Source organism: Aotus nancymaae, unplaced genomic scaffold (genome assembly GCF_030222135.1).
Source record: "Aotus nancymaae isolate 86718 unplaced genomic scaffold, 86718_ANA_hifiasm-v0.15.2.pri h1tg000011l, whole genome shotgun sequence".
Taxonomy (NCBI): domain Eukaryota; kingdom Metazoa; phylum Chordata; class Mammalia; order Primates; family Aotidae; genus Aotus; species Aotus nancymaae.
In genome coordinates this window covers 83,198,628-83,225,468 of record NW_026988422.1, presented here as the reverse complement: position 1 = coordinate 83,225,468, position 26,841 = coordinate 83,198,628, and the positions used below count along the sequence as shown (strand labels likewise).

The window sequence follows — 26,841 nt, the reverse complement described above, 5'->3', positions numbered from 1 at the left end:
CTTCTTTGGTTCTAGTGATCAGAGCAAAAGGATTCATTCACCAAATGCTTGTTGAGCACCTACTGTGTGCTGGGCATTGTTCTAGATGGTGGCCTGGTCTGAGTGGATTCGTAAAACTTGTTGGTACCTACATGTCCCACTAAAGTACTTTGGGCTGGAAACATGATGAACCACATCTAAAATAACATTGCAAGAGTGCAGTTATTCACACAAAGACGTGCTCACGTAGCAAATGAAAAAGGGGTCCCAAACTATGCAGAAGAATGGCATTTATGTCAAAATTATACACTACACTCATACGGTACCCTGGAAATAAAGTCCAGGTGGAAGTGTAATGACTGTTAGCTGTGAGTTCTCTGAGTGGTGAGACTGCAGGTGATTTTCATTTCCTCCTTTTTGTGCATCTAGATTTTTGTTTTGTTTTGTTTTTGAGAAAGGTCTCACTCCTATTGCCCAGTCCAGAGTACAGTGGTATGATCATGGCTCACTGCAGTCTCAACCTCCCAGGCTAGAGCAATCCTCACAAGTAGGTGGGACTGAAGGCATGAGCCACCATGCCCAGCTAATTTTTGTAGTTTTTGTAGAGATGGGGTCTTGCCATGTTGCCCAGGCTGGTCTCAAACTCCTAGGCTCAAGTAATCCACCTGCCTCGGCCTCCTGAAGTGCTAGGATTATAGGAGTGAGCCACCACACCTGGCCTAGATTTTCTAAAACAAGTTACTTGTATAATAAATAAATGACCTCAAAAAGGAAAAAAATCTTGCTGGGGAAAATGAGTGATGTGTTGGAGAGGCATGCATGTCAGGGCACAAGAGGGAATGAGGAGCCAGCAGATGAAGGGCCCAGAGCCCCAGCCAAGGATTAACGTTGAGCTGACGGCAGCAGTGATGCTATCATAAAGGAAAAACAACTGTGCACCCTGAAGGACTCTGAGGTGTAATAGTCAAAAGACAATTTTATGAAATGCTGGAGCTTTAGAAAGGACACGAGCTCAAGGTGTCCAACCCAGTGGTTCTTGGCTTGGGAGCTGCGATACGGGCTGTCTGATCCAGGGTTGAGGGGCATAGCGTGAAGGGGTACCACGCCTAACATGTCAACGTCTTCACTATTTTGAGGTGGTTTATTTTTCATGTTTGTTGACTCTAAAGACGGGCAGTTTATATCAAACTTGTCCAACCCGCAGCCCACAGGCCATATGCGGCCCAAGACGACTCTGAATGCGACCCAACACAAATTCGTAAACTTGCTTAAAACATGAGATTTTTTGGCTATTTTTATTTTTAGGCTCATCAGCTATCTTTAGTGTTCGTTTATTTTATGTGTGGCCCAAAACTATGCTTTTAATGTGATCCAGGGAAGCCGAAAGATTGGACACCCCTGATTTATATGTATGTGACAACAAAGTTTCTAGCACATGACTGAAACATCCTTACTGTGCCAAAGTCAGCTCATTTCAACAACTTTCAGTAAAGCTGAAACAGTGTCTTGCTTACAGAGCTGACATACTCATTCCCCTAAGACTTAAAGGAGGAACCAGCTTGATAATTGAAATACTTTATCAATCTAACAACATCTAACATAAACTCGGCTTCTAAATAGGCAGCCCATTTTCTATCTGATACAAAATACTTTTTAAATTGAAAAATATCTCTATCAGATTAGTTTACTGGTTACATTTTACAAGCCTTCCATCACAATGTTATTGCCAATTCCCTATTTAAATGTCTTTCATGATGACATGAATCACTATGTAATTATTAATATTCATTTATCATCAATAATACATAAAGTAAAATGTTACCATATACTACTTTTGTTTTTAATGGAGGTTTTGTTGGTGCAAAGATTAAATGCTGTTAAAATTTTGTGGCTTGTTACAAAGTATTCGAAAAAGTTAAACATTCTAAGAGAAAGGTCTACCATATCACAAGAAAGACTCAAATCTAGTGACCATTTGTAAAGAAAATGAGACATGGGAGCAAGAAGACTGAAACTATCATAGAGAATATAGTTTCAGCCAGGTGCAGTGGCTTATGCCTCCCAGCACTTTGGGAGGCCGAGGCAGGTAGATCACGAGGTCAGGAGATCAAGACCATCCTGGCTAACATGGTGAAACCCCATCTCTACTAAAACTATAAAAATGAGCTGGGTGTGTTGGCGCGTGCCTGTAGTCCCAGCTACGTGGTAGTCTGAAGCAGGAGAATTGCTTGAACCCAAGAGGCAGAGGTTGCAGTGAGCCGAGATCAGGCCATTGCACTCTCCAGCCTGGCGTCAGAGCAAGACTCTGTCTCAAAAAAAAAAAAAAAAAAAAAAAAAGTATATATATATATATATATATATATATATATATATATATACATACATACACACACACACATATATATGTATATTTTTATGAAAGTAAGACATATTTTTAAATAAATTATTATCTCAGAAAAGGTTAATATTTAGGACTTCACAAACACTATTATTTTGTGTTCAGTAGTAAGAGTTGTATAATTTATACAGAATGGCGTTCTATCTGCTGTATTATATGTGCTGAGATGTAACTGTTTTTCTGAAGTAAGGAAAGCCTTTTTCTAATATGTGCCTAAGTGCCATATGTGCTAAAGACAGCTTTGCACATGGCGTGTGAGAAGCTGTGAGATTTATGGCTAATAATCTGTCATGGCTGAAAGTTAAAGCTGCCTGTGTGAATGATTTGCTTCTTCTACAAAGCAGCACAAAGTGGAAGCCATCCCTATGACATCAGCACTCTCACTCACGTGCATCCTAATGGGCCTTCCTGAGTGGAAGAGAATGGGGCTCTGGAACAGCAGACAGGCTGGGACCGCCCGTAGCCCAAAGACCAGCTCCGCCCGATGCCTTATTTAAGAACTGTGAGCATCACAAGGATATTTGCAATACTTTATTTCCCCTGACCATGTTAGACACAAGTGCAACCCAGATTGTGACAAAATGTAACACCTTCATCTTACAAATGAGGACAATAAAAAGTGAGGGATTTTAGAAAGCCCCACTGATTATTTTCCTCCGTTTCACACAAGCCTCTCTTTATAACAAACAACAGCGATGATCACCACTTACTGAGGGCCAAGCCCTATGCTGGGTATTTTCCTACAAGTTAGCTCATTTATAAGAGTCAAGGGAATTAGGTATAAATCCCTAATTTGCAGAGGAAAAAACTGAGGCTTGGCAATGTTAAGGCAGAACCGGATACACACCCAGATCTTTCTTTTACTGCAGAGCCTGTGCCCTTTCCACCACGTCTTGCTGCCTACAGGAACCCAATAAGGATAATCTTTTAAATCTCAGGACAGCCTGCCGGAACAATGGACACGTCTGAGTGAACAATGGGGAAGAGGCATGCCATCTTGAGTCCACTGAACGCAGTCATCTTTAAAACAGAAATTACGTGGGGGCTGCCTCCTACACCTTTCCTTCCTCCTGTCCCGTCCCCAGAGTGGCACTGCTCAGCAAGACTCCAGCTCTGCTTTGATGCTAGGGTCCAAGCAGCCTAAGCGTGGGGCTGCGCACACAGGAATACAGAGGAAGAAAGGCGGGAAGGGCTCAGACAGCAACTGAGTTACCAACTTTACCTTCACTTCTACCGAGTCTTAGCTGCTTCCTTCTGAGTTACTGCAGTTCTTACTCCTATGGGCCCCCTGTCAAGACCAGCAATTACCTAAGAAGAGACAGTAACTGTCTCTGAAGCCCCTTCGGTGCACGATGCATGAAACTTGGCCAGCTCTGTGCTATGCTCGCCTCAGCCATGCCTGGGTTCTAACGAGACAAAGAATTTATTTTTAAATGGACATGTTTAGTTGCCTGAATTAGTTTGGGAACATGATTAGCAAATTTTCCCAGTCCCTCATTTCCAAATCAAAATTTCCTACTGTGGCATTTTTCAAAAATCTCTTTGTAAATATATTCTACGGAAATATTTACCCAGCACATTTACCAAAGCCATAGGATTTTGAAGATAAAATGGATCTGGAGTTTACACAATGCATACTCTTTTTGGAAATTCTTAATAAAAATCAGATGTGCAGAGCAGGAGCCAAGTCTCTGAGAACTGCCAAGATCTAGACATTTCAGGTCAACTTCCAAGCTTACCCTGAATTCTAAGAAGCTTTGGGCTATGTGGTACCTCCCACCAACTCACACTCTGTTGCCATTGTAACCACTTGGCCTCATTTCCAAGGTATTATCACCCCATTAGCATAATCTTCTGATAAGAAGTACTAATAGTCTAAATGAGAAGAAGACAGAACACATGTTAATCGTTTTTTAAATTGTTAATTGACCATGGACTTGACCTGCTACAGATGTGAGAAGTGTCTCTATGCTTTTACAGCAGACATCTTTTAGGAATAAAACTGAAAAAGAGTTTCAGCTTCCTTTATAGGACTGAATCACCACGGATTTACACACTTGGAATTGTTACAGCCTGTGGGTTGGAGTCGATTGCTTTATGACCAAGCCTTTTCCTTGCATGAACATTTGGGGGGAAAAACACACATGCTCAGCCTCTGAAGCTGAAATTCCTTCCTAAGCTTTATTAAACAGAGAGAAAAAAACTAAAGCACAATGTTTAAAAAGTTAGAACAAAGTATAATATTAGGTAGAAATACATAGAGAAACTGGATCTTCTTTACAGAGTACATTATATAGATATAAATATATTATATAGACATAAAACAAGCTGCTAAAATACCAAAAAGTAGCATTCAGGAATAAAATGTTACTATTAATTTCACTGATACATACCATAATCCATTATAAACTAACCTCAAATTTGGAGTACTTATATTTCACGAAACCATAAAGAAAAATGGTTTACATTTCTGGTGTTAGCATCCATATTAAACATAGCCTCTGATAAATCATAAAATTATAACTTTTCAGCCATTCTGTCTCAGAAAATACTGCTGACACACTTAAAGCAGTCCGTTAAAATTAACTTTAAAAGGTCAGGATAGTGTACTAGAAATAGAAGGTGCTCATGTAGAAATTCAGAATAACTTCCCCAGTTCCAGGTACTTGGTGCTTAGAAATTCTCAGGAACTACTTATGTCCTGAGTGCTGGGAATCTTGAATGACAGTTTTTCTACCTGGACAATAGTTTATGTGAACCATGCCTAGCAGCTGCCCTCAAATGGCTGTTTGATCAGTGCCTACAAATATCTCAGGAGAAGGCCTTCTTCTCCGAGTGCTCCTAGCTTGTCGGAATATGAGGGGATCTTCTGACTCCTCTCTGGGGACAAGAGGTGCTTAAACATCTGAACAGCAGGAACTGAGAGATAAGACATCCTTACCTTTCACTGTTCTTTTTGCCACTGGAAGAACTGCTGGTAGAGCCTGTGCGATTCCGGTTTCCTTTGGAATCCCCATTGCTTTCCCTTCGACCCCCAGGAGATACTCGTTCAGAAGAGCTGGTCCTCTTGATGTTACTGAGAGTGGAATGGAAGTAACAGTGAACTCCTTAATATTGTGATTTTATTTTATTGCTAAGCATACAAATATGTACACAGAACATCATACTTCCACGTGGATATTCCAAAGACAGACCTAGCTACGGAGTTCAAAAAGCTTTTCAGAGTGTCACGTGGAGTAACACCTCTGCTCTCTGCCTTTGTAACTGAGGCCACTAGTACAGTTCACAGTCATGGAGGAAACAGAGGCATGAAGACTTCAGCAGGACCGTGTGAGGGCACTCCAGGGGCTTGGAGGGAGGCAATCCTGCCCTTGAGCAGGCTTCATCCTCCAGGGGTGTCCAGTCTTTTGGTTTCCCAGGGCCACATTGGAAGAAGAAGAATTGTCTTGGACCACATATAAAATACACTAATGCTAACGACAGCTGAGGAATTAAACAAAAAATTGCAAAAAAATAGCACACTAAGAAAGTTTACAAATTTGTGCTGGGCGGCATTCAAAGCTGTCCTGAGCCACACACGGTCCATAGGCCTGCGGGTTGGACAAGCTTCGTCTAGATGGTGGTGTGCAACCGGGGAGGGGATGGTGCCCCCCAGGAGACATCTAGCAATGTCTGGTGAGATATCCTTCTGTTGCCACAGCTGGGGGAGGACTGCTACTGGCACGTAGTGGGTGGGCACCAAGGGTGCTGCTAAAAATCCTACAGAGCCTGGGATAGCCCCATCCACAAAGTATCACTGGGCCCCAGATATCAATAGAATAGCGCTGATGTTGAAGAACTCAGGCCTAAAGGCACTCATGGGACAAATGCTAACAGGATGCCACAGGTAACGATAGAAATGTTCCACTCTATGCACAATGCCTTCATTTGGAGGTGGTGTCCATGTAAGTGTCCAACTACCTTCTGTAGGACCAGAGGGACTAGAGTGCTCTGAGGCCTGGGAAGGCAGCCTGGAGAAGGCTTCCTGAAGACTGCAAATTTCTGGGAAAGATCAAATGAACAGCTTGAATGTGTTGTTATGACACAGATGGAAAGAGCCTGCTCTAGGAGAAGGGATCCCCTATTCACAGGGAATTCGCAGGCATCAGGGATAAACCAGAGTCCACGCATGGGGTGAAAGCTGATTGTTCCCCTCTTAGAGCATGCTATGGACTGCTCGTGTCCCCCAAATTCATGTGTGGAAACCCTAACGCTCAATGTGATGGTGTTAGGAGGTAGGGCCTTGGGAGGTTATGAGGTCAGCAGGTGAAGCCCTAATAAGTAGAATTATTGTCCTGATGGAAGAGGCCCAGAGACCTCTCTTAGCCTTTTCCACCATGTGAGAAGACAGCCGCCTGCAACCTGGAAGGCAGCCCTCTTCAGAACCTGACCATGCTGGCCACTCCGATCTTGGACTTCCAGCCTCCAGAATGGTGAGGCATATCTTTCTGTTTTTTATAAGCTTCCCAGTCTATGGACTTTGTTACAGCAGCCCAAACTCACGAAGACAGAGTACATAACTGTAGTATATGTTTCTCTGTACATATCTAGAAATCTTCATCATTAGTCCATGCCTTTCTTGAGCTCTTATCTCATTTATCATTTTTGTATGCTTTGCAGAGCCCATATGAAAGTTTGGTACACATTTACTAAATGAAAGGATGAAATAAATGGAAGTATCACACATTGACCTGTCACCAGAAGAGACACAAATTGCTTTAATGCAGCACCTGCTCTGTAAGCAAAATGAAGGAGGGGAGGGGCGGGTGGGGGGCTGTTCCACGGCCCAGGCTCTGGGAACAGGCCCAGACTTCAGTGATTCTAGTCTGGACATTTGGGAGCTGGAGGTGTGGGTGTGTGAGAATACAAGCCTGCAATACTCGAGACAGCTCAGGACAGTCTCTGTCCATCTGGCAGGTGCTGAGCCACGGACGCAGAGGCAATCACTGAGGGAGGAGGTGACCAAGGAGAGAAGAGCCCCCAGGGAAACTAATGTTTAAAGATGTGGGCTGAGAAGCTACTGCAGGAGTCAGAGGTAGCAGCGACACCAGGAGAGAAGGAGGGGTGCGCAGAGACTAGCGCAGGACTAGATGAGTGTCCTGGTGCTACACAGAGGAGGGAGTGGGGACCAGAAGTGGGGAGTCTCAGGTAGCTTCAGTGGGCACAGCTTCAGTGAAGGGTGCACAGGAACCTAGTCTCAACAAGGAGCACACAGGAACTGAGGAACTTAACACAGCCAGACCACTGCTCCTGCACCAAAGCTCAACATCCTTCCTCCTCATAAGTAAACAAGCCTCCCATATGGGTGGCTCCTGCCTGGCCCTGGCCACTCTCCTTGGTAGCCAGTGACTCTTTCCCTCTACGTTCCTTCCCCTCTGTCTCCTCTGTCTGTACCCTCATTAGCCAGACTTTCAGTCCTCCCTCCTTTGCAACGTCCAGTCGCTTAGTAATCTCCGAGCATGTTTTTAAAAACCCTCATGGTATGTTGGCTTTGAAAAATCACCTCACTCTCAGGGTGATTATCTGAATATACTTTCCACATAGTCTTTTTGGTAACTGATGAACCTTTGAGTGGACGGTGCCAGAATCTTACAACTGCAATTAGCAGGGTGTGTCTGCAATTAGCAGGTCAAAATGTACGTTTTTAGAATGTTCAATTTGGGGACAAGGAAATTACAGATTTTAAGAGAGCATGACATTTCTGAAATTTGAGATTAAAGTCTAAAAATTACAGGAGCCTTTGTGCTTAAAGTTTAAAACGTTCCTACGACGACAAACACCAAGCTAATTTGACAGCGGGATTATTCTCCACCCAGTCTTTAGCACAAGGCTCTGAAGCACACTTTGCCTGACCAGCTTCCAGGGCCCTGGGAGATTTTGCAGCCGCAAGAAGAGCCCAGAGCACGGCCTCTGTGGCGTCCTTGTGGGAGTTCATGGCAAGTTCACAGCAACTTAAAGAACTGGGTAAAACACCCTGAAAGAGCTGAAAAACCACCACTGTTCATCAATTATAGCAAACACTAACTGATTTTCTAATAATGAACACTCAACCTGGTGGCCGGAAGAGTTCATGGGGGTGCCGTGATGAAAACTGCAGCAGCAGCCACAGTTAATGTTTAAGGAGTACTCTGCACTTTTACATCTACTGTATGATTTAACTCAAACCTCACAAATCCCCTGCAACAATATCATTATCCTCATTTTACAGATGAAGAACCAAATTCTGGAGTGTGGAACAACTTGTCTGGGGTTACAGCAAGTGGCGGGGCTGATGCCTTCAACGCTGTGTTCTCTGTTAGGCCCCTAATTAAGACCACTTGCAATTTATGCACAGCCAAAGTACTCTAGTTTTGGAGGTCCAGTTGAGAATCTAAAAATAACAATAAATGTCAATGATGAATATAGTTACATGACTGACAACTTGATGAATGGCAGGCACTGGATGAGACCTTTAAGCTACTGTGTTAAAACAGAGATGGAAACAATGGAAGGAACAGCTAGGGTGACAAAGTAATCTAAGTTCCCCTCACCTTGGTGTCGATCTATTCAGTTTGCAAGCATTGAGAAGACTCACAGATCTGTTTAATCTATGTATAAGAGGCACAGAAACAAAGCAGAATAAACATGAGTGCAATTAATAAAGGCCTGGAAAAATATAAGCTTCAGTAAATTGCAGGATGCACACATCAAAATCGAAAACATTTGGTTTGCATATATAGATGTGGATATAATCCATCACAACTCTTTCAAGATATTTGTCATTCCCATATTTGCATTAAAATGTTAAACTTTAAAAAAAAAATCTTACTGTTGTCCCACACGTAGAAAAAAAACACCAAGACATTTCCTTTTGAGAGCCAAGGGCTCTTATGAATTAAAAAGGATTTACTAGGACTCAAAGTGAAGGACAGAAAATAAAGCTTCAAGACAAGACATTTGCAGTAACAAGGGCAGCCAGAGAGAGTAATACTGTACACTCACTGCAGGAAGCCTCCTCAAATAGCCAGCAGGGAATATCAAAGAAGCTATGTTCCCTCTGGATGGCAAGTAAAAAATAATGCTCTTTATTTTGAAAGTGGTAGAAGTACTGGCTTGTGAGAGACTGTGCAATAATGCAGCACATTTTTTAGTGCTTAAGGCAAGCATTTTTGGTGTAGAAACACAGACACCACCACTTGTTTTGTTTTCCCTTCTGCTTTCTGCCCGCACACCCAAACCTGCAACCTTCTAACTTATGAAAATAAAATGGTTCTTTATATTACATTACATATGCATTCCACAATTTGTGCCAATTAACATTTTAGACATAATAAAATTTCTGAAGTGGAGACTAGTGACCATACGAAAAGCAGATGTCTCTCTTCTTACGGATAATAATAATTCTAAGCATAAGAAGCTACAATTATGTTTTCTTTCATCATGTCACTGGGAATCGAAAATCGATTTTCCAGAATTTTGCAAAAGTATCCCAAACTTTTACAATGAAAACAGAAATCTGACAGGCAGCTCTTATGTGTGACTGGAGATTTTCGGATGATTCCATTTGTCCTGACAGCTGGGGCAATGAACACTGGATAAAAACAGTGATCTGCTCAACACACACTTATTAGGCATTGACCATCCACTGTGCACGATGCTGAGTGCTGGAGGGTCCACAGGGAACCAGGACCCACCTGGCTTTTGTCCCTCCAATTATGAGATAATTCTGACAGACTGAGATAACGCACTTCAATAATTAAATTAACAAATGCTCATATCTTTCACTGTCTAAAAACCGATCTTTGGCAAAATCCAAGTCATTTTTTCAGGAAGGCTAGTGGCCTTGGAGAATCTTAGAGAATTCTACATATGTAAGTCTTTTTTCTACAATACGAAGCCAATTACTTGAGCTAGTGGGGAGAACCATATCACTGCTGATAACGGGACAGGTCCCAAGGGTCTTCCACTGTTCAACAGGACAATACTTCTACCTCTATTTTGCTCCTGAGAACAAACTCAAACATGGATTTATCACCTACATTTCAATGGATCTGAGTAACAGGGAAATAGATTTAGAAATAATTTTAAAAATCAACTGAAGCCAGAGTTTGGCTTTCTAGTCTTCAAATGACACTATGTACCCAGCAGTGACTTCAGTGCAATACGGACGCTGTGCTTCTAACAAGTGGAACTATTTTTCCAAAGGACTATTGGCTGTTTGTTTGGAAGCAATAGATATTTACCATTCTATCTCACATTTGTCACAGAGCATTTTTTAAATAACGCTTTTTGTACCAGTTTTGTTCTTTTGATCTCTGTTCACATAGCTTGGCCTATTGTCATGCTCTACTTATGAGCCCAGAGAACAGTGATCGTCTCTTTCTTGAGCCAGTGGATATGTTACTCTATTGTGAGCGTCCGAATCCCCACTGAGGAAGGTATGACCTACAATGTCTTCCCTGGATTTTCTGCCTTTTTTCCTTTGCCTAATGGAAACAAAGCTTTTCCCAAGGATTCCAAATCAAGCCCTCAATCGAAGTCTTAATTGGCAACACAAAGCACAACCGCTGGGCACTGGACTATTTCCAAAGGGGATTTTGTTCTTAAGCACCAGGCTGAAAAACCCCCAGAGAAAAGAAAATAAACATATACCCATCCACACACCACAGATGCCCTGACTCATTTAATTTCAAACTCTGATTACAGAAAAATTCCTACATGACTGTAAACATATTTGAAGTGACTTGGAAGTTATTTTAATCCTAATATTCAGAATGCCCAGTCTGCTTCTTTCTGTTTTCGAAATTCTCTCCTCATGAGAGATCTATAGGAACTTTACCACAGAGTGGCAATTAGATGCTATTGTTCTTATTTCCAGCTTCCAAATGGATGGGAACTCACATACACTGAAGCCCATAAAAGCCAGAAACAAACCAAAATACATGAATCACTAAACTTTCGCTCAAAACCCAGAGGCTTGGACACTCAGTCTAGGAAAACTATGTATTTCTAGTTGGCAGCCATATGCTGACAATAGCTTATTAATCAAATGGGTATTCTGTAAATTATAAGGAAAAGTCTACAGAGGCCTTAGAATGTTTCTGGGAGGAGAGTTACCATTTAAATGCTAGTACACAAACGTACACTTAAATATAACATGATGGCTACTCATCATAATTTTTCATATGTTCATTTGTTTCTTCCTGTCTTGCTCCCTTCCTCCCTCCTTTCTTTTCTAAGATAAAATTGCTGAGAGTAATCACCACCCATGAGCCCTTTCACATGTGTCTGAAATGTGGGGGTATAAGACCTAGGCCTCTGTTCCTAGCCAGGACTTGTTTCTTTACTTGGTGTTTCACCCTGGCACCCCCTTATCAACATTGGACTTGCAATCTGAGAAATCTCCGCTCAGAGTCGCCCTCACTCCTGACGGCTGCTCCTGCTTCCCACAAATACTACACAGACAGGATGGGGCATAAAAGGATGATTTGCAAGCAGTAATTATATCAAGCATTTTTCCTGAGCAGATGTCAGGGCTGACCTGGAAATCTGTGCGGGAAGCAGCCAAGCACAGTGGGCAGTGCACAGGTTCTGGAGCCAGACAACCCAGGCCACGTTCCCCACTCTCCAGCCACACGACCCTGCCACCGCTTCATCAGGGATTCTGTGCTACTTGAAACCCTTTGTTGTCATTTCAACAGTGTTCACAGCATCTTCTGTCAGAGCAGATCCCACCTCAAGAAACTACTTTTTTTGCAGTGATTCCTCGTCTACTGAAGTTTTATCAGGAGATTGTAGCAACTCAGTCCCATCCTCAGGCTGCACTTCGAATGCTAGTTCTCTTGCTATTTCCATCACATTTGCAGTGACTTTCTCTGGTGAAGTCTTGAACTATCTCGAAGTCATCCATGAGGGTTGAAATTACCTTCTTCCAAGCTTCTCTGTTCATGTGGATATTTTGGCCTCCTCCCATGAATCATAAATGTTCTTTTATTTTTTCCTTGAGACAGAGTCTTGCTCTGTTGCCCAGGCTAGAGTGCAGTAGCACAATTATGGCTCACTGCAGTCTCAAACTCCTGGCCTCAGATGATCCTCCTGCCTTGACTTCCCCAAATGCTGGGATTACAGGTGTGAGCCACTGAGCCTGGCCCCACAAATGTTCTTAAAAGCATTTAGAATGTTGAATCCTTTCTAGAAGGGTTTCAATTGACATTGCCAAGATCTATTAGAGGAATCACTATCAATGGCAGCAATAGCCTTATGAAATGTATTTCCTAAATAATAAAGCTTGACAGTTGAAATTACTCCTTGATCCAGGGGCTGCAGAATATGTGTTGTGTGAGCAGGCATAAAAACATTGATTTCCTTGTGTTGCTCCATCAGAGCTCCTGGGTGACTAGGTATACTGTAAATGAATGGTAATATCTGGAAAGGAAGCTTTTTCTTCTGAGCGGTAGGCCTCAACAATGGGCTCAAAATATTCAGTAAACCCTGCTATAAACAGATGTGCTGTCATTTAGGCTTTCTTTCATTTATAGAGCACAGGCAGAGATTTAACATACTTCTTAAGGGCCCTAGGATTTCTGGAATGATAAACAAGCATTGGCTCCAAGTTAAGGTCACCAGCTACATCCGGCCCTAACAAGAGTCAGCCTGTCCTTTGAAGCTTTGAAGCCAGGTATTGACTATTCATATAAAAGTCTAGATGGCACCTTCCTCCAATATAAGGCTGTTTTATCTACATTGAAAATATGTTGTTTAGCGTAGCTGCCTTCATCAATTATCTTAGCCAGGTCTTCTGCATAACCTGTAGCAGCTTCTACAATAACACGGGCTGCTTTACCTTGTACCTCTATGTTATGGAGACAGCATCTTTCCTTAAAGCTCATGAGCCAGCCTCTGCTGGCTTCAATCTTTTCTTCTACAGCTTCCTCACCTCTCTCAGATTTCATAAATTGAAGAGACTTAGGGCCTTGCTCTGTATTAGGTTTTGGCTTAAGGGAATCTTGTTACTGGTATGATCCTTGATTCAGACCACTCAAATTTTCTCCTTATCAGGAATAAGGATGTTTCGCTTTTTTTTTTTTTTTTTAATCATTCATGTGTTCATTGGAGTAGCACTTTGAATTTCCTTCAAGAACATTTTCTTTGCATCTACAACTTGGCTAATTGGCACAATATGCCTGTGTTGGTCTGTTTTGTGCAGTTATAAAGGAATACCCGAGGCTGGGCAATTTATAAAGAATTGTGAGGTTTAATTGCCTCACAGTTCTTCAGGCTGTCCAGGAAGCATGGCACCGGCATCTGCTCAGCTTCTGGTGTGGCCTCAGGGAGTTTTCAATCATGGCAGAAGACAAGAGAGGAGCAGGCACGTCATTTGGCAAGAGAGGAAGTAAGTGGGGAGGAGGTGCCATGCTCTTTTAAACAACCAGACCTTGTGTGAACTCAGAGCAAGAACTCACTTATTGTGAGGACAGCACCAAGACATTCATGAGGAATCTACCCTGATGACCCAAACACCTCCTACCAGGCCCATTTCCAATACTGGGGATCACATTGCAATATGAAATTTGGAGGAGACAAACATCTAAACCACATGATGGTCTATCCTGGCTTTTGACATATCTTCCTCATTAAGCTGAATCAGTCTAGCTTTTGATTTAAAGTGAGAAATATATGATTCTTGCTTCACTTGAACACTTAGAGGCCATTATAGGGTCACCAAATGGCCTGATTTCAATATTGTTGTGCCTCAGGGAAAAGGGAGGCCAATGGAGAAGGAAAGAGATGGTGAAACAATGGGCAAAGTAGTCAGGACGTAAACCACATTTATGGATTCGTTTGCCACCTTCTATGGGTGACCCAAAACAATTACAATATTAACACCATACCAGACATAATGATAAAAAAAAGTTTGAAATGCTGTGAGAATTACCAAAATCTGGCATGAAGTGAGTATGTGTTGGATAAATGATGCTGACAGATTTGCTCAACACAGGGTTGCTGCCACCTCTACTTTGTAAAAAATGTGGTATCTGTGAAGCACAATAAAGCCGGACACAATAAAATGAGGCACGCCTGTATTTACTACACTAAAAAGTCAACCTTTAAACAACTCACTCTTAAACGATCAATGGTCAAAGAAGAAATCACAGACAAATGTAAAAAATATCTGGAGACACGTGAAAATGAAAACACCAACATGCCAAAACTTACAGGAGGCAGTGAAAGGGGTACTAAGAGGGAAGTCTAGAGTGATCAGTGTTTCCATAAATAGAAGAGAGGTCTCACATCAGCTTCCTAACTTTATACTTCAGGGAACTAGAAAAAGAAGACAAAACCAAAAGTTTGCAGAAGGAAGGAAATAATAAAGATTAGAGCAGAGATAAATGGATAATAGAAAACAATGTTAAAAAAATCAACAAAACCAAGAGTTGTTTCTTTTTTTTAAAAAAAAAGATCAACAAAATTGAAAAACCCTTAGCTAGACTAACATAGAAAAAAAGAGAGACAATTTAAATAACTAACATTAGAAATGAAAGGACATTACAACTGATATAACAAAAATGAGAAGGACTGTAAGAGACCACTGTGAACAAGTATATGCCATCAAATTGAGTGACACAGAGCAAATGATTAAGTCCTAGAAACAAACAGCCCACCAGGACTGAATCATAAAGAAACAAAAAATATGAACAGACCTAGAACTAGTAAAGAGATTGAAGCAGTAATCAAAAATTCCCCAACAAAGAAAAGCCCAGGACCCGATGGCTTCAGTGGAGAATTCTATCAAACATTTAAAAAAGGATAAATTCCAATCCTCCTTAAACTCTTCCAAAGAATTGAGGAGGAGGGAACACTTCCAAATCATTGTATGAGGCCAGCATTATTCTAATACCAAAACCAGCCAAAGACACAAGAAAAGAAAATGATAGACCAATATCCCTGATGAATGTTGAAAAATTCCTCAACGAAATACTAGTAAACTGAATTCAACAGCATCTAAATGGATTATATACCATGACCAGTTGGGATTTATATTTGGAATGCAAGAATGATTCAGCACAAAATCAACCAATGTGATACAATATTCACAGAATAAAGGACAAACACACAACAAACTAGGAATAGAAGGAAACCACCTCAATGTAATAAATGCCATATTTGAATGGCCATAGCCCAAATACTACTCAATGGTAAAAGACCAAAAGCTTTTCCTCTAAAAGCAGGAAGAAGGCAAGATACCCACTCTTGCCACTATTATTCAACATAGTACTCAAAGTCCTAGCCAGAGCAATTAGATAAGAGAAAGAAATGAAAAGCATCCAAATTGGAAAGGATCCAAAGTAAAACTCTTTGTCTACAGATGACAGAGCCTTATACTTAGAAAACTCTAAAGATTCCAGAAAAAAAAAAAAAAAAAAAAACTGTGAGGACTAATACATAATTTCAACAAAGTTTCAGGATACAAAACCAACACACAAAAATCAGATGCATTTTTATACAATAATAATGACCAATCTGAAAAGGAAGTTAAGAAAATAATTCTATTTACTATAGCATCAAAAAGGATAAAATATTTAGGAATAACCTTAACCAAGGAGATAGAAAACTTATACCCTGAGAACTACAAAACTTTGCTAAAAGAAAATATATAAAAAAAAGAGAAAGACATACTATGTTTATGGATTGGAAGACTTAATATTGCTAAAATGTCCATACTACTCAAAGTGATATGCAGATTTGACACAGTCTCTATCAAAATCCCAATGGCATTTTTTGTAGAAATAAAAAAAAAACCTATCCTAAAATTCATATGGAATCTCAAGGGACCCTAAATAGCCAAGACAATCATGGAAAAGAAGAATGCAGCTGGGGGCCTCCCATTTCCTGATTTTAAAACATACTAAAAAGCAATAGTAATTAAGATGGTGGGATATTGACCATAAAGACAGATGTGCAGATAAATGGTACAGAATATTCACTGATGGATGAATGGATAAACAAAATATGATAAAGATGGGGATAACAGACACCGGGGACTCCAGAAGGAGGGTGGGAGAGAGAGGGTTAAGGGCTGAAAAACTTCCTGTTGGGTACTATGTTCACTGTCTAAACAGGATCAACAGAAGCCCAAACCTCAGCATCACAAATACACCCTTGTAATAAACCTGCACATGTACCCCCGAATCTAAAATTAAAATAAAAAGCAAAATACGATATACACATACAATGCAGTATTATCCAGACTTAAAAAGAAAATCGGTCACATGCTATAATAAGGATGCATGTCAATGACATTGTGCTAAGCAGAATAAGCCAGTCACAAAAGGACGAGCGCTGCCTAGATGATCCCACTTCTATGAAATACCTAACGTAGTCAGAATCATAGCAACAAAAAGTAGAGAGGTGGCTGCCAAGGGCAGTGGTGAGAGTAGAGGGGTAGTTACTGTTTAATGTGTCTAGAGTTTCTATTTTGCCTGATGAAAAAGTTCTAGAGATCTATTGTACCACAATAGATGTGTGAATATACTTAATATTACTAAACTCTCTTTTTTTTTTTTTATTGAGATGGAGTTTCACTCCTGTCACCACTACTGGAGTGCAACGGTGCGATCTTGGCTCACTGTAACCTTGGCCTCCAGGTTCAAGTGATTCTCCTGCCTCAGCTTCCCAAGTAGCTGGGATTATAGGCATGTGCCACCATGCCTGGCTAATTTCTGTATTTTTAGTAGAGACAGGGTTTTGCCATGTTGGTCAGGCTGGTCTCAAACTCCTGACCACAGGTGATCTGCCTACTTCAGCCTCCTGAAGTGCTGGGATTACAGGCATGAGCCATCACGCTCAGCCAGCACTACTGAACTCTACACATAAAAATGGTTAAGCTGGGGCGGTCTCAAGCTCCTGAGCTCAAGTGATCCACCCACCTTAGCCTCCCAAAGTGTTGGGATTACAGGCATGAGCCACCACACCTGGCCCTAAAATATAAAATCTTTAAATGACAATTACAAAATAATACTAAAGTTAAAAGCAAACTGTGCTCTTTGTGACAGATAACATCAATATCTAGACTCCACTGTTAGGTACATTTTGAAAGTATGAGCTTGTCCAAATTGCATAGAGAAAAATCTAAGGTTGCCATGGCAATCTGAATTTTGCCATATTCCCAGTATGGGTTTGGGAACAGCTATTTATTTTTACCCAGGTTATACTAACATTCGTTTTTTCAAAAGAGAACTTTAAGTAAAAATACAAAACAGCACACTGTGGTTTTAGCCCATGAGATTTCAAAGACAACACAATTAAATCTAAAACAAGAAGAATAATAAACTTAACTAGTTCCTGTTATGGCAACATATGAAATGGACTTTTATAAGCTTTAACTCAGAAGAAATTGTACAATGTCATTTTAAAAAGTGATACTCATTTTAAAACCTGAGAGAGAACTGCTTTTAGAGTTCACTTAAGGCCCTTCTCCTGGCTCACCTTTTGGTTGCTGGCACAGCAGTTTCTTTCCTGGCCCCGGAAGGGGAAGGTAGAGAGCCACTAGGTTTCTTTGGTAACACAGTGCCGTTGTTGACAGTGGTTCTTAAAGGCAGGGTCTGCATCAGTGGTCTTGCTGTAAGACAAGCAGAAAAGGAGATCAGACCTTCCCCTCCGTAAAAGTAACATTTTACAGCAGGGGTCCCCAGCCCCCTGTTAGGAAGATGAGGCCACACAGCAGGAGGAGGTGGGCAGTGAGGGAGTGAGCAACTCTTCATCTATATTTACAGCTGCTACCCATCACGCAGGCTACCACCAGGGCTCTGCCTCCAGTCACATCAGTGGCGGCATTAGATTCTCACAGGAGTGCCAACTGCCTTATGAACTGCACATGTGAGGGATCTAGGTTGAGCACTCCTTATGAGAATCTAATGCCTGATGATCTGTCACTGTCTCCCATCAACCCTAGATGGGACCATCTAATTGCAGGAAAACAAGCTCAGGACTCCTACTGATTCTACATTATGGTGAGTTGTATAATTATTTCATTATCTATTACAATGTAATAATAGTAGAAAGAAGGTACACAATAAACGTAATATGCTTGAATCATCCCCAAACCATCCCCACCACCCACCCCCACTTCCGCGGAAAAATTGTCTTCCATAGTTTTCTTGGTGCCAAAAAGGCTGGGGACCACTGTTTTACGGAACTTAAGCTACATAGAAAGGAAAAGGACATGAATTTTGAAATACCAGCGGCACTGACAAAGGTATAAAGGCGATTCCTTGGAGAAAGGATCATCTTTTCTTTTTCTTTCTCTCTTTTTTTTTGAGACAGTTTCACTTGTGCAGGTTGGCGTGCAGTGGCATGATCTTGGCTACCTCCGTCTCCTGGGTTCAGGCAATTCTGCTGCCTCAGCCTCCTGAGTAGCTGGGATTACAGGCGCGTGCCACCATGCCCAGCGCCACCATGCCCAGCTAATTTTTGTATTTTTAGCAGAGACAGGGTTTTGCCACATTGGCCAGGCTGGTCCTGAACTCCTGACCTCAGGTGATCTGCCCAGTCTGGCCTCCCAAAGTGCTGGGATTGCAGGTGCTGGCCACCGTGCCCCGCCACCCCGCCCCGCCACCACGCCCCGCCAGCACCATCTTTTCAACAAAGGGAACCTCGACACTAACCTCACACCCTACACAAAAATTCACCAACACGGCCCATAAACCTGAATTTAAAACGCAAAACTATAAAACTTCTAGAAGAAAGTGGCTTGGTGATGAGTTTTTAGGTATAATACCAAAAGCACAACCATGAAAGAAAAAAGCTGATAGCTTGGACTTCATTTACATTTTTTAAAATTTGTAAAAGCACTTAAAAGGATTAAAATACAAGGCATAGATTGGGAGAAAATATTTGCACATCACATATCTGATAAAGGACTTGTATAAAGAATATAAAAAGAACTCTTCAAATTCAACAGTAAGAAGACAAACAGCCCAATTAAAAAAATGGGCAAAAGATCTGAAAAGATACTTCACCAAAGAAGATATATACAGATGGCAAATAAGCATATGAAAAGACAACATCATTTGTCATTAGGGAAATGCAAATTAAAACAATAATGAGATACTTCTATACACCTATTAGAATGGCTGAAATCCAAAAAGACAGACAAAATACCAACTGCTGGCCAGGATACCGAGCAACAGGAACTCTCATTCCTTGCTGGTGGGAACGAAAAACTGTACAGCCACTGTGGAAGACAGTCTGGCAGTTTCTTATAAAGCTAAATATAGTTTTACCATATGATCCAGTAATTGTACTGACACTAGGTATTTACCCAATTGATCTGAAAACTTATGCCTACACAAACCCGCATGTAAATATTTATAGCTGCTTTATATACAGTTGTCAAAAACTAGAAGCGACCAAGATGTCCTCTGATAAGTGAAGAGATAAACAAATTGGCCCATCCATACAATGAAATATGAGTCACTGATCAAAGGAATGAACCAATCCACACCTGAAATCCACATTGCTAAGGCAAAGCAGCAAGTCTGAAAGGCTCCATGTTGGATGATGGCATTTATATGACATTTGAGTCAAGGTAAACTAAAGACAGAAAATCCATTGTGGTTGTCAAAGGTTGCAGGGTGGGGGTCGAACAGGCGACACACAGGAGGTCTTCTATGGTGATAAAACTATGCTGTAAGACACCGTCATGGGGGATACGTGACACAAGGCCTTATTAAAGCCCAGAGACCCTTATACCAAGAGTATATCTTAAAGTATTCAAATAAAACCAAGTAGGAGATGGGGAACTCAATGATGGAACGAAGATTGTATAAGAAACATATGACAACCTCACTGAAGGTGGTGGCAGCAGGAAGGTGCTGACCTAAGTCATACTGGAAATGAGAAGAGATTGTAGAGCTAAAGATAACAGGACCGCACATCAGCACTGTATTCGAGTTAGTAAGGCTGCTTCCCACAAAGGTGGGGGCTAACAATTCTGAAACCACTACACAGGAACACCAGGATGGAACAATTAAGTAAAAGGATGGAGGATGGCAGGTCTCTCACTGTTGGAGAGGGAGGTGATGGATAAGCAAGGGGAGATGGCGGGAATGAACCATGTACCACTGGAGCAGGGACATCAGTGTGGACTCAGGTTTGCTTTAACACAGATGCAGATATTAATTATAAATACATAGACACATGCACAGGTTAGTATAAACACATGCTTCTGAGCTCTGTCTGCTGAGAGAGGCTGAAGCAATGACACCCAAGGCCTGAACCTTGGTTTCCAATGCCGTCATACAACAGAAGGAAGCAGGCACTTTGGGAGGTCAAAGTGGTCAGGAATTTGAGACCAGCCTGGCCAACATGGTGAAACCCTGTCTCTACTAAAAATACAAAAATTAAGCAGGTGTGGTGGCGGGCACCGGTAATCCCAGCTACTCAGGATGCTGAGGCAGGAGAATCTCTTGAACCCAGGAGGCAGAGTTGCAGTGAGCTGAGATCACATCACTGCACTCCAGCCTGGGCAACATAGTAAGACTCTATCTCTGAACAACAACAACAAAAAAAGCTAGCAGAATTTAATTCATTTTGTTCATCACAGAATTAAATCTGCCTCCATTTAGGCTCTTAAAATATTACCAATGACAAAACAATATTTTATCCCAAATTTTTAACTTGCTGGAACTTTCCAGTCCCTAAAGCTGAAGGGCCAATCTTCTTTCTTTAAAGTAAAAGAAAGTGGGGCCTCCTCCATGCTCCCACACCACCTTGCCTTAGCCACCATCATCACACTTGGAACGCTAAATCCAATAGTTTGTCTATGCCATTGCAGGTTCCTTGAAGCTAGCACCTGCCCCCAGGCCTACACACAGAAGGGAGTCAACATACATTGCAAATTTAACTTGGTTCAATTTCAATTATGAAAACCTTGCTTCTAAGAGAGGACATTATGTGGCCATTTTGGAGTCCTACTAAGTTGTTCATTCTTTCTTGAGTTGTAATTTCAAAATTCAATCTCATAATAATCTGTTACTGTCCTTTTCTCAAAAGAAGAAATAGAAAATAGGATTTTAAAAAGCCCATGAAATGAAAATCAGATGCCATGCATGTGGCATTCCCAGACTGTATAATACATTTTATATCTTAAAATATCATAGAGTAACATCAGAAGCAAATAGAATATTAAAGTTGTGATGAGAGATCATGAAAGAAAAATAGAGAGTGGGAAGAGGAGAGAGACGGGAAGGGGGAGGGGGACGCACTGTGACTACTCTTGGAATGACTACAAAGTTGGAAAGATCCCAACTTCAGCAAGATCCAATTGCTACTACATCCCTGTCTTGATAACATCCTTGGGTTTTTGTAACCACTGACTGATTAAATAGCATCGTAACCCCCACCACCATCCTGCTTACTAAGCATCTATTTTGTACATGCCATCATGCCAGGTTTCTTTCATGTTACCAGGTCTAAAAATTATTAGCCACTCAAGGAAGAAAACCTGCCATAAGAAAACCTGATGGAAGGAAAAATACCTCCTAGTGTTCAGCCTGAACAGGTGCCAGCATGGATCTTGAAGATGGCAGGAAAAGAGGAGCAGCTGTAATGAAACGTTTTCAGATAAGTGCTCTTTAAAAATGCAGAAGTGACATAACACTAGGGAAGGTTCAAACACAATTTTCTGCTCCTCATGTGCTAAGATAAATGGATCCCTAGCTTCCAGATGACACTAAGATATGAGATACTCTTCTGGTTCATAAAAGGGTTGTTTAAAAAAAATTTTTTTTTTACATTGTTCATGGAGGTGAAACACAGCAACAAACACAGCACCAAAAGGAGAATTTCTCCGATGAAAGGAGCCTGATAAACTCTGTGTTTAGAATGCATCTGGTACAAGAACTGCAGGATGGCTGGAATCCTGTCTCTGGGAGTCGGAGAAGCCCAGGTGAAGGAAGACAAAGGCCCTCAAGGCAGACAGGACTGGACTCATCCTCAGCTCAGCTGGAAGACACAGCCCAAGCCTTGGATTCTTTCTAAAATAAGGGCAGAGTGCTTATATCGCAGGGCTGCTGTGAGGATTAGGAATGAGTAATGCAAAGTTTCTAGCACAGTGCCAGCACATAGTAGATACTCTAGAAGTGGTAGCCATTATCCCCTGGCTACATCCAGACAGCAAAATGCTCTATCATGGACATTGGGTGCAATTGTGTATCCCGAATATAATGTGGAGAGAATGGAATGCTATGGTCAAGTGGTACCAGAGGCAGAATCAGAGCCAGTGAGAGCCCACGGGCTGCATCCTGCACACAAGGAGATTGGAGTAAGACCCCAGGCACATGCTCACATTCTCACCCAAAACAGCCACTTACTTCCAGAGCTTACGCCAAGGCACAGTGGGGTAGGTGGTGAAGTGTCAGGGAGGGAACTCAGGTCTGGGAGTTAGGAGCTGGGGTGTCAGTCCCTGCTATGTCACCACCTAGCCATGTGACCATAGGCAGGGTCCTCTGGGTCCCATTTTCCTTACCCACAAAAGAAAGGCTTTGGTCAAAAACATTCCTTAAGGTATCTTCCAACTGAAATCTGTTATCTTTCATTCATGTGAGAAGAATGTTCTGTAAAGCAACATCTGAGTTTCCCAGTGAGCTGGCCTCTCTGAGGACAGACCCTAGCAACTCATCAGAAGTGAAGAGAGAAGAGCAACCAAGCTGAAGACTGGTTTCCAGTAATAGGTGCAATATTTATGCTCAGCAGTTTCCTGTTGTATTTCATACTACTTAAACTACCTTGAGTTAGAGTCCATGCTATATGACTCCACGGTTTGGTAACTGAACATCTAACTAAGGTATTTAAAATCTCAGGTCCAAAAAATTCATAATTAAGCCTGAAATAAAAATTTTTTCATCATTCTAAATGGTTGAATTGGAATACCCAGACTTCAAGAAGTACAACCTGGCTGGGCACAGTGGCTCACAACTGTAATCCCAGCACTTTGGGAGGCTGAGGCAGGCGGATCACCTGAGGTTGGAAGTTTGAGATCAGCCTGACCAACATGGAGAAACCCTGTCTCTACTAAAAAGATATACAAAATTAGCTGGGTGTGGTGGTACATGACTGTAATCCCCGCTTCTCGGGAGGCTGAGGCAGGAAAATTGCTTGAACCTGGGAGGCAGAGATTGCAATAAATCAAGATTGTGCCATTGCACTCCAGCTGGGAAATAAGAGTGAAACTCCATCTCAAAAAAAAAAAAAAAGAAGAAGAAGAAGTACTATCCATGATAATATATTTTCAAAACTGCAGTTGGTATGAATAAATCTAGAAGTTCTAGTACAACTAGCCAAATCTACTAATGCGTATTTTTATAATATTAAGTTATAATCTAATGATCAAGAAATCCTTTAACTTACATCAACAACTCATGTGCAATATTTGATATATAAAACTACCATTAGGCCTAAAAACAAATTTAATTATGTAAAGCATAATTACATATATGATTATATGAGGAAATCCAAAGGTTACTTTTAACATACTAACCATTACGAGCCTAGAATTCCTAATTATCCATTTCAAAATTTAAAAGATGTCTATCTTTAGAATTGGAAAAGGAAGCCTGCTTTTGCTAAGTTATAAGACAAAGTAGATGATCAGCTGAGTGCTGGAGAAGATTCCTGTCATCACCATCACCAACATCCAGCAAAATCACAGATGCATGTACCCTCTGACCCAGCACCCCTACTTCTAGGCATCTGTCCCAAAGATACTGGTAAAAATACAAAGTGCCCTATGGACACAGCCAATCACTGCAGCACTATTTGCAAAACCAAAGCCTGTCACAGGAATTGGTTGAATACACTGTGGCATATCCGTGCAAGGAAGCACTATGCAGCTGGAAAAGGAATGAGGAGGAACTCTAGACACTGCAAAGGAATGCCTTGTAGGACACACTGCTAAGTGAAAAGAGCTCTCCTATTCCTATTCAGAATAGGAGAGCCTGCTACTGGCCAGAAACCTGAAGCCCTACAGCAGATTTAAGACTCTGTGTCTTATTGCATCAGTTTAAAAAGGTTTCAAAATTATCAAAAGGCACATGAATCAAGGTAGATGGGGCTGTCCGTTGAACCATGTGTTTTTATTTGAATTCTTAGGCATGGGTATAGTAGTGTAAGAATCCTGTAACATTAAAAATTCAATATGATAGAAATATAAATGGGGAAAAAAAACATTAACGAGTTGATTTCATAAAGTTATTTATTAACAACTGAAATGCTCATTGACTGATAAATGGATACACCAAATGTTGCATGCAGTGGAATATTAATTGACGATGAAAAGGAATGATGTGTACTCCAACATGGGTAAACCTTGAAAACAATTATGTTAAGTGGGAGAAGACAGTGGCAAAAGACCACATATTGTATGATTTCATTTACAGAAAACATCCAAGGTGGCAAATCTATGGAGACATGATGTAGACCAGTGGCTGTCAGGGGCTAGGAGGAGGGAGCAACTGGAAATGACAGTTCACGGGTGAGAGGTTTCTTTTCAGGTGATCACAATTTTCTAAAATTAGATAATGGTGATGGTTTTACTTTTGTGAATATACTAAAAATCAATGAATCATACATTTTAAAACGGTCAGTTTTATAGGATATGAATTATATTTCAGTAAAACTGCTATTAAAAAGTCATTCATTGGACAGTTAGGGAAATCTGAATGCTGACTTGCTATTAGATGATATTAAGAAATTATTAGTTTTTAAGTGTAATAATGTAAACTTTATTTTTATCTTGCTTTTATTTATTTATTTATTTTGAGGCAAGGTTTTGCCCTGTTGCTCAGGCTGAAGTGTAGTGTGTGACCTCGGCTCACTGTAGCCTCGACTTCCTGGACTCAAGTAATCCTCCCGCCTCAGCCACCAGTGTAGCTGGGGCTACAGGTTTGCACCATCGCACAAGGCTAATTTTGGTATTTTTTGTAGAGATGGGGTTTCACCATGTTGCCCAGGCTAGTCTCTAACTCGTGGGTTCAAGTGATCCACCCGCCTCAGCCTCCCAAAGTGCTGTGATTACAGGCATGAGCCACCACGGCCAGCCATTATGGACTTTAAAAAGAGTCTATAGCTTAGAAATACATACTGACATGTTTAGAGTGTCTTAGATTTGCTTTAAAATAATCCAATATGGGGTGAGGGGTAGGTGGGAGAGGGTCATAATGAAAACTGACCACATACTGATAAATGAGAAAGGCAGGTAAAGGTACTTTTCTTTCTACTTTTGTACACATTTGAGAACATTTTTATAATACAAAATTTGAGAAGTATTTTTTAATCTCTGAAAAACTACAAACATCTACTAAAATTTTTCTACAAATCACTATAGAATACCTATCTAAACTGGAGAGGGCAGTTAATGAGAGAAACAGAAGAAATTATAGTATGTTCTATCTAAAAGGGCAAAAGAGAAAAGGTGGTTTTTTTTGTTTGTAATTTGCCCATTTGTAAGGAGAAAGGGCAGTAGACAAGAGAGAAAGCAAAAGCCACTTGCTCCTTAATTTTGGTTAACCAGGATAAAGAACTAAGTTAATTACTCATTAATGTTATTGACTGCAAAGAGCTTTAAAATTTTAATTTCTCAGTTGCACCTACCTAATAAAACTTGTGAAAAGACCATAACATAATATTTCACACAACTATGTGCTGAATATGATCTAATGTATTTGGCACACTTTGCAAATCAAATTAAACCTTGAAAAAAGATTTTCAAATTATATTCATGTTTTAAATATTTGGTTTGATGTGAATAACACTAACTTAAGGAATACTGCAAGAGGCATGCACAGAGAAGCCATGCAGATGGCAGAAAGAACATGTCAGCCAGGCCTTGGGGTCCAGTCCCAGATTTGACCCTTGTGTAGCCTGGGCAAATCACTTAAACCTCCTAGAGGCTGCATTCTCATCTGTAAAATGGGCACAATGATACTTGCCTCATAGAAACATGGAGGGGTGAAATGAGCTAATACACCCAAAATGCCTGCTGCAAAATCCAGCCCTTAGTCAGCCAATACATGGTAGCTATGAGTAGTATTTTGGACACCAGTGTTAAGTGCTAGTGCAGCACAGGCTTCTCACAGCTAAAAGTCTGTAGGCGGCTTTTGACAGTGGTTGCAGAGGCTATGTTCCGAGGCTAGAGGGTTTCGATGTCTTGGAATGGCAGGACTGACTTGCTTGTTAACCTCTCCAACAGAAGCCTTCTGGTTCTATTTAGTAATTCTCTGATCCATTAATTAATGGAGCCAATAATTAATATAATTCCTTGATCTTCTGATTCATAGATCCACTAGTTGATATAACTGATTCTAAAAGGTGGAAAGGCATATTGAAGTATTTCATATTAAAGTTCTTTAAAAGGGAAGCTGCTTAACTAGTCTGAACAGACAAGCAAA

At 41.0% G+C, this 26,841-nt stretch overlaps 1 protein-coding gene across 4 annotated transcripts in view; it reads right to left on the bottom strand.

Annotated features, from left to right (window-relative positions):
* EML1 (EMAP like 1) overlaps positions 1-26,841 on the bottom strand; it is a 199,156-nt gene that overhangs the window by 58,822 nt on the left and 113,493 nt on the right. For 2 of the 4 annotated variants that reach the window (XM_064375207.1, XM_064375208.1), the window contains exons 3-5: positions 17,882-18,014; positions 8,947-9,003; positions 5,319-5,453 (exon numbers count right to left, since the gene is read on the bottom strand). In XM_064375207.1, coding sequence (XP_064231277.1) covers positions 5,319-5,453; positions 8,947-9,003; positions 17,882-18,014 — 325 coding nt within the window. The remainder of the gene's footprint in view (positions 1-5,318; positions 5,454-8,946; positions 9,004-17,881; positions 18,015-26,841) is intronic. The other 2 variants (XM_064375209.1, XM_064375210.1) reach the window with 1 other exon arrangement.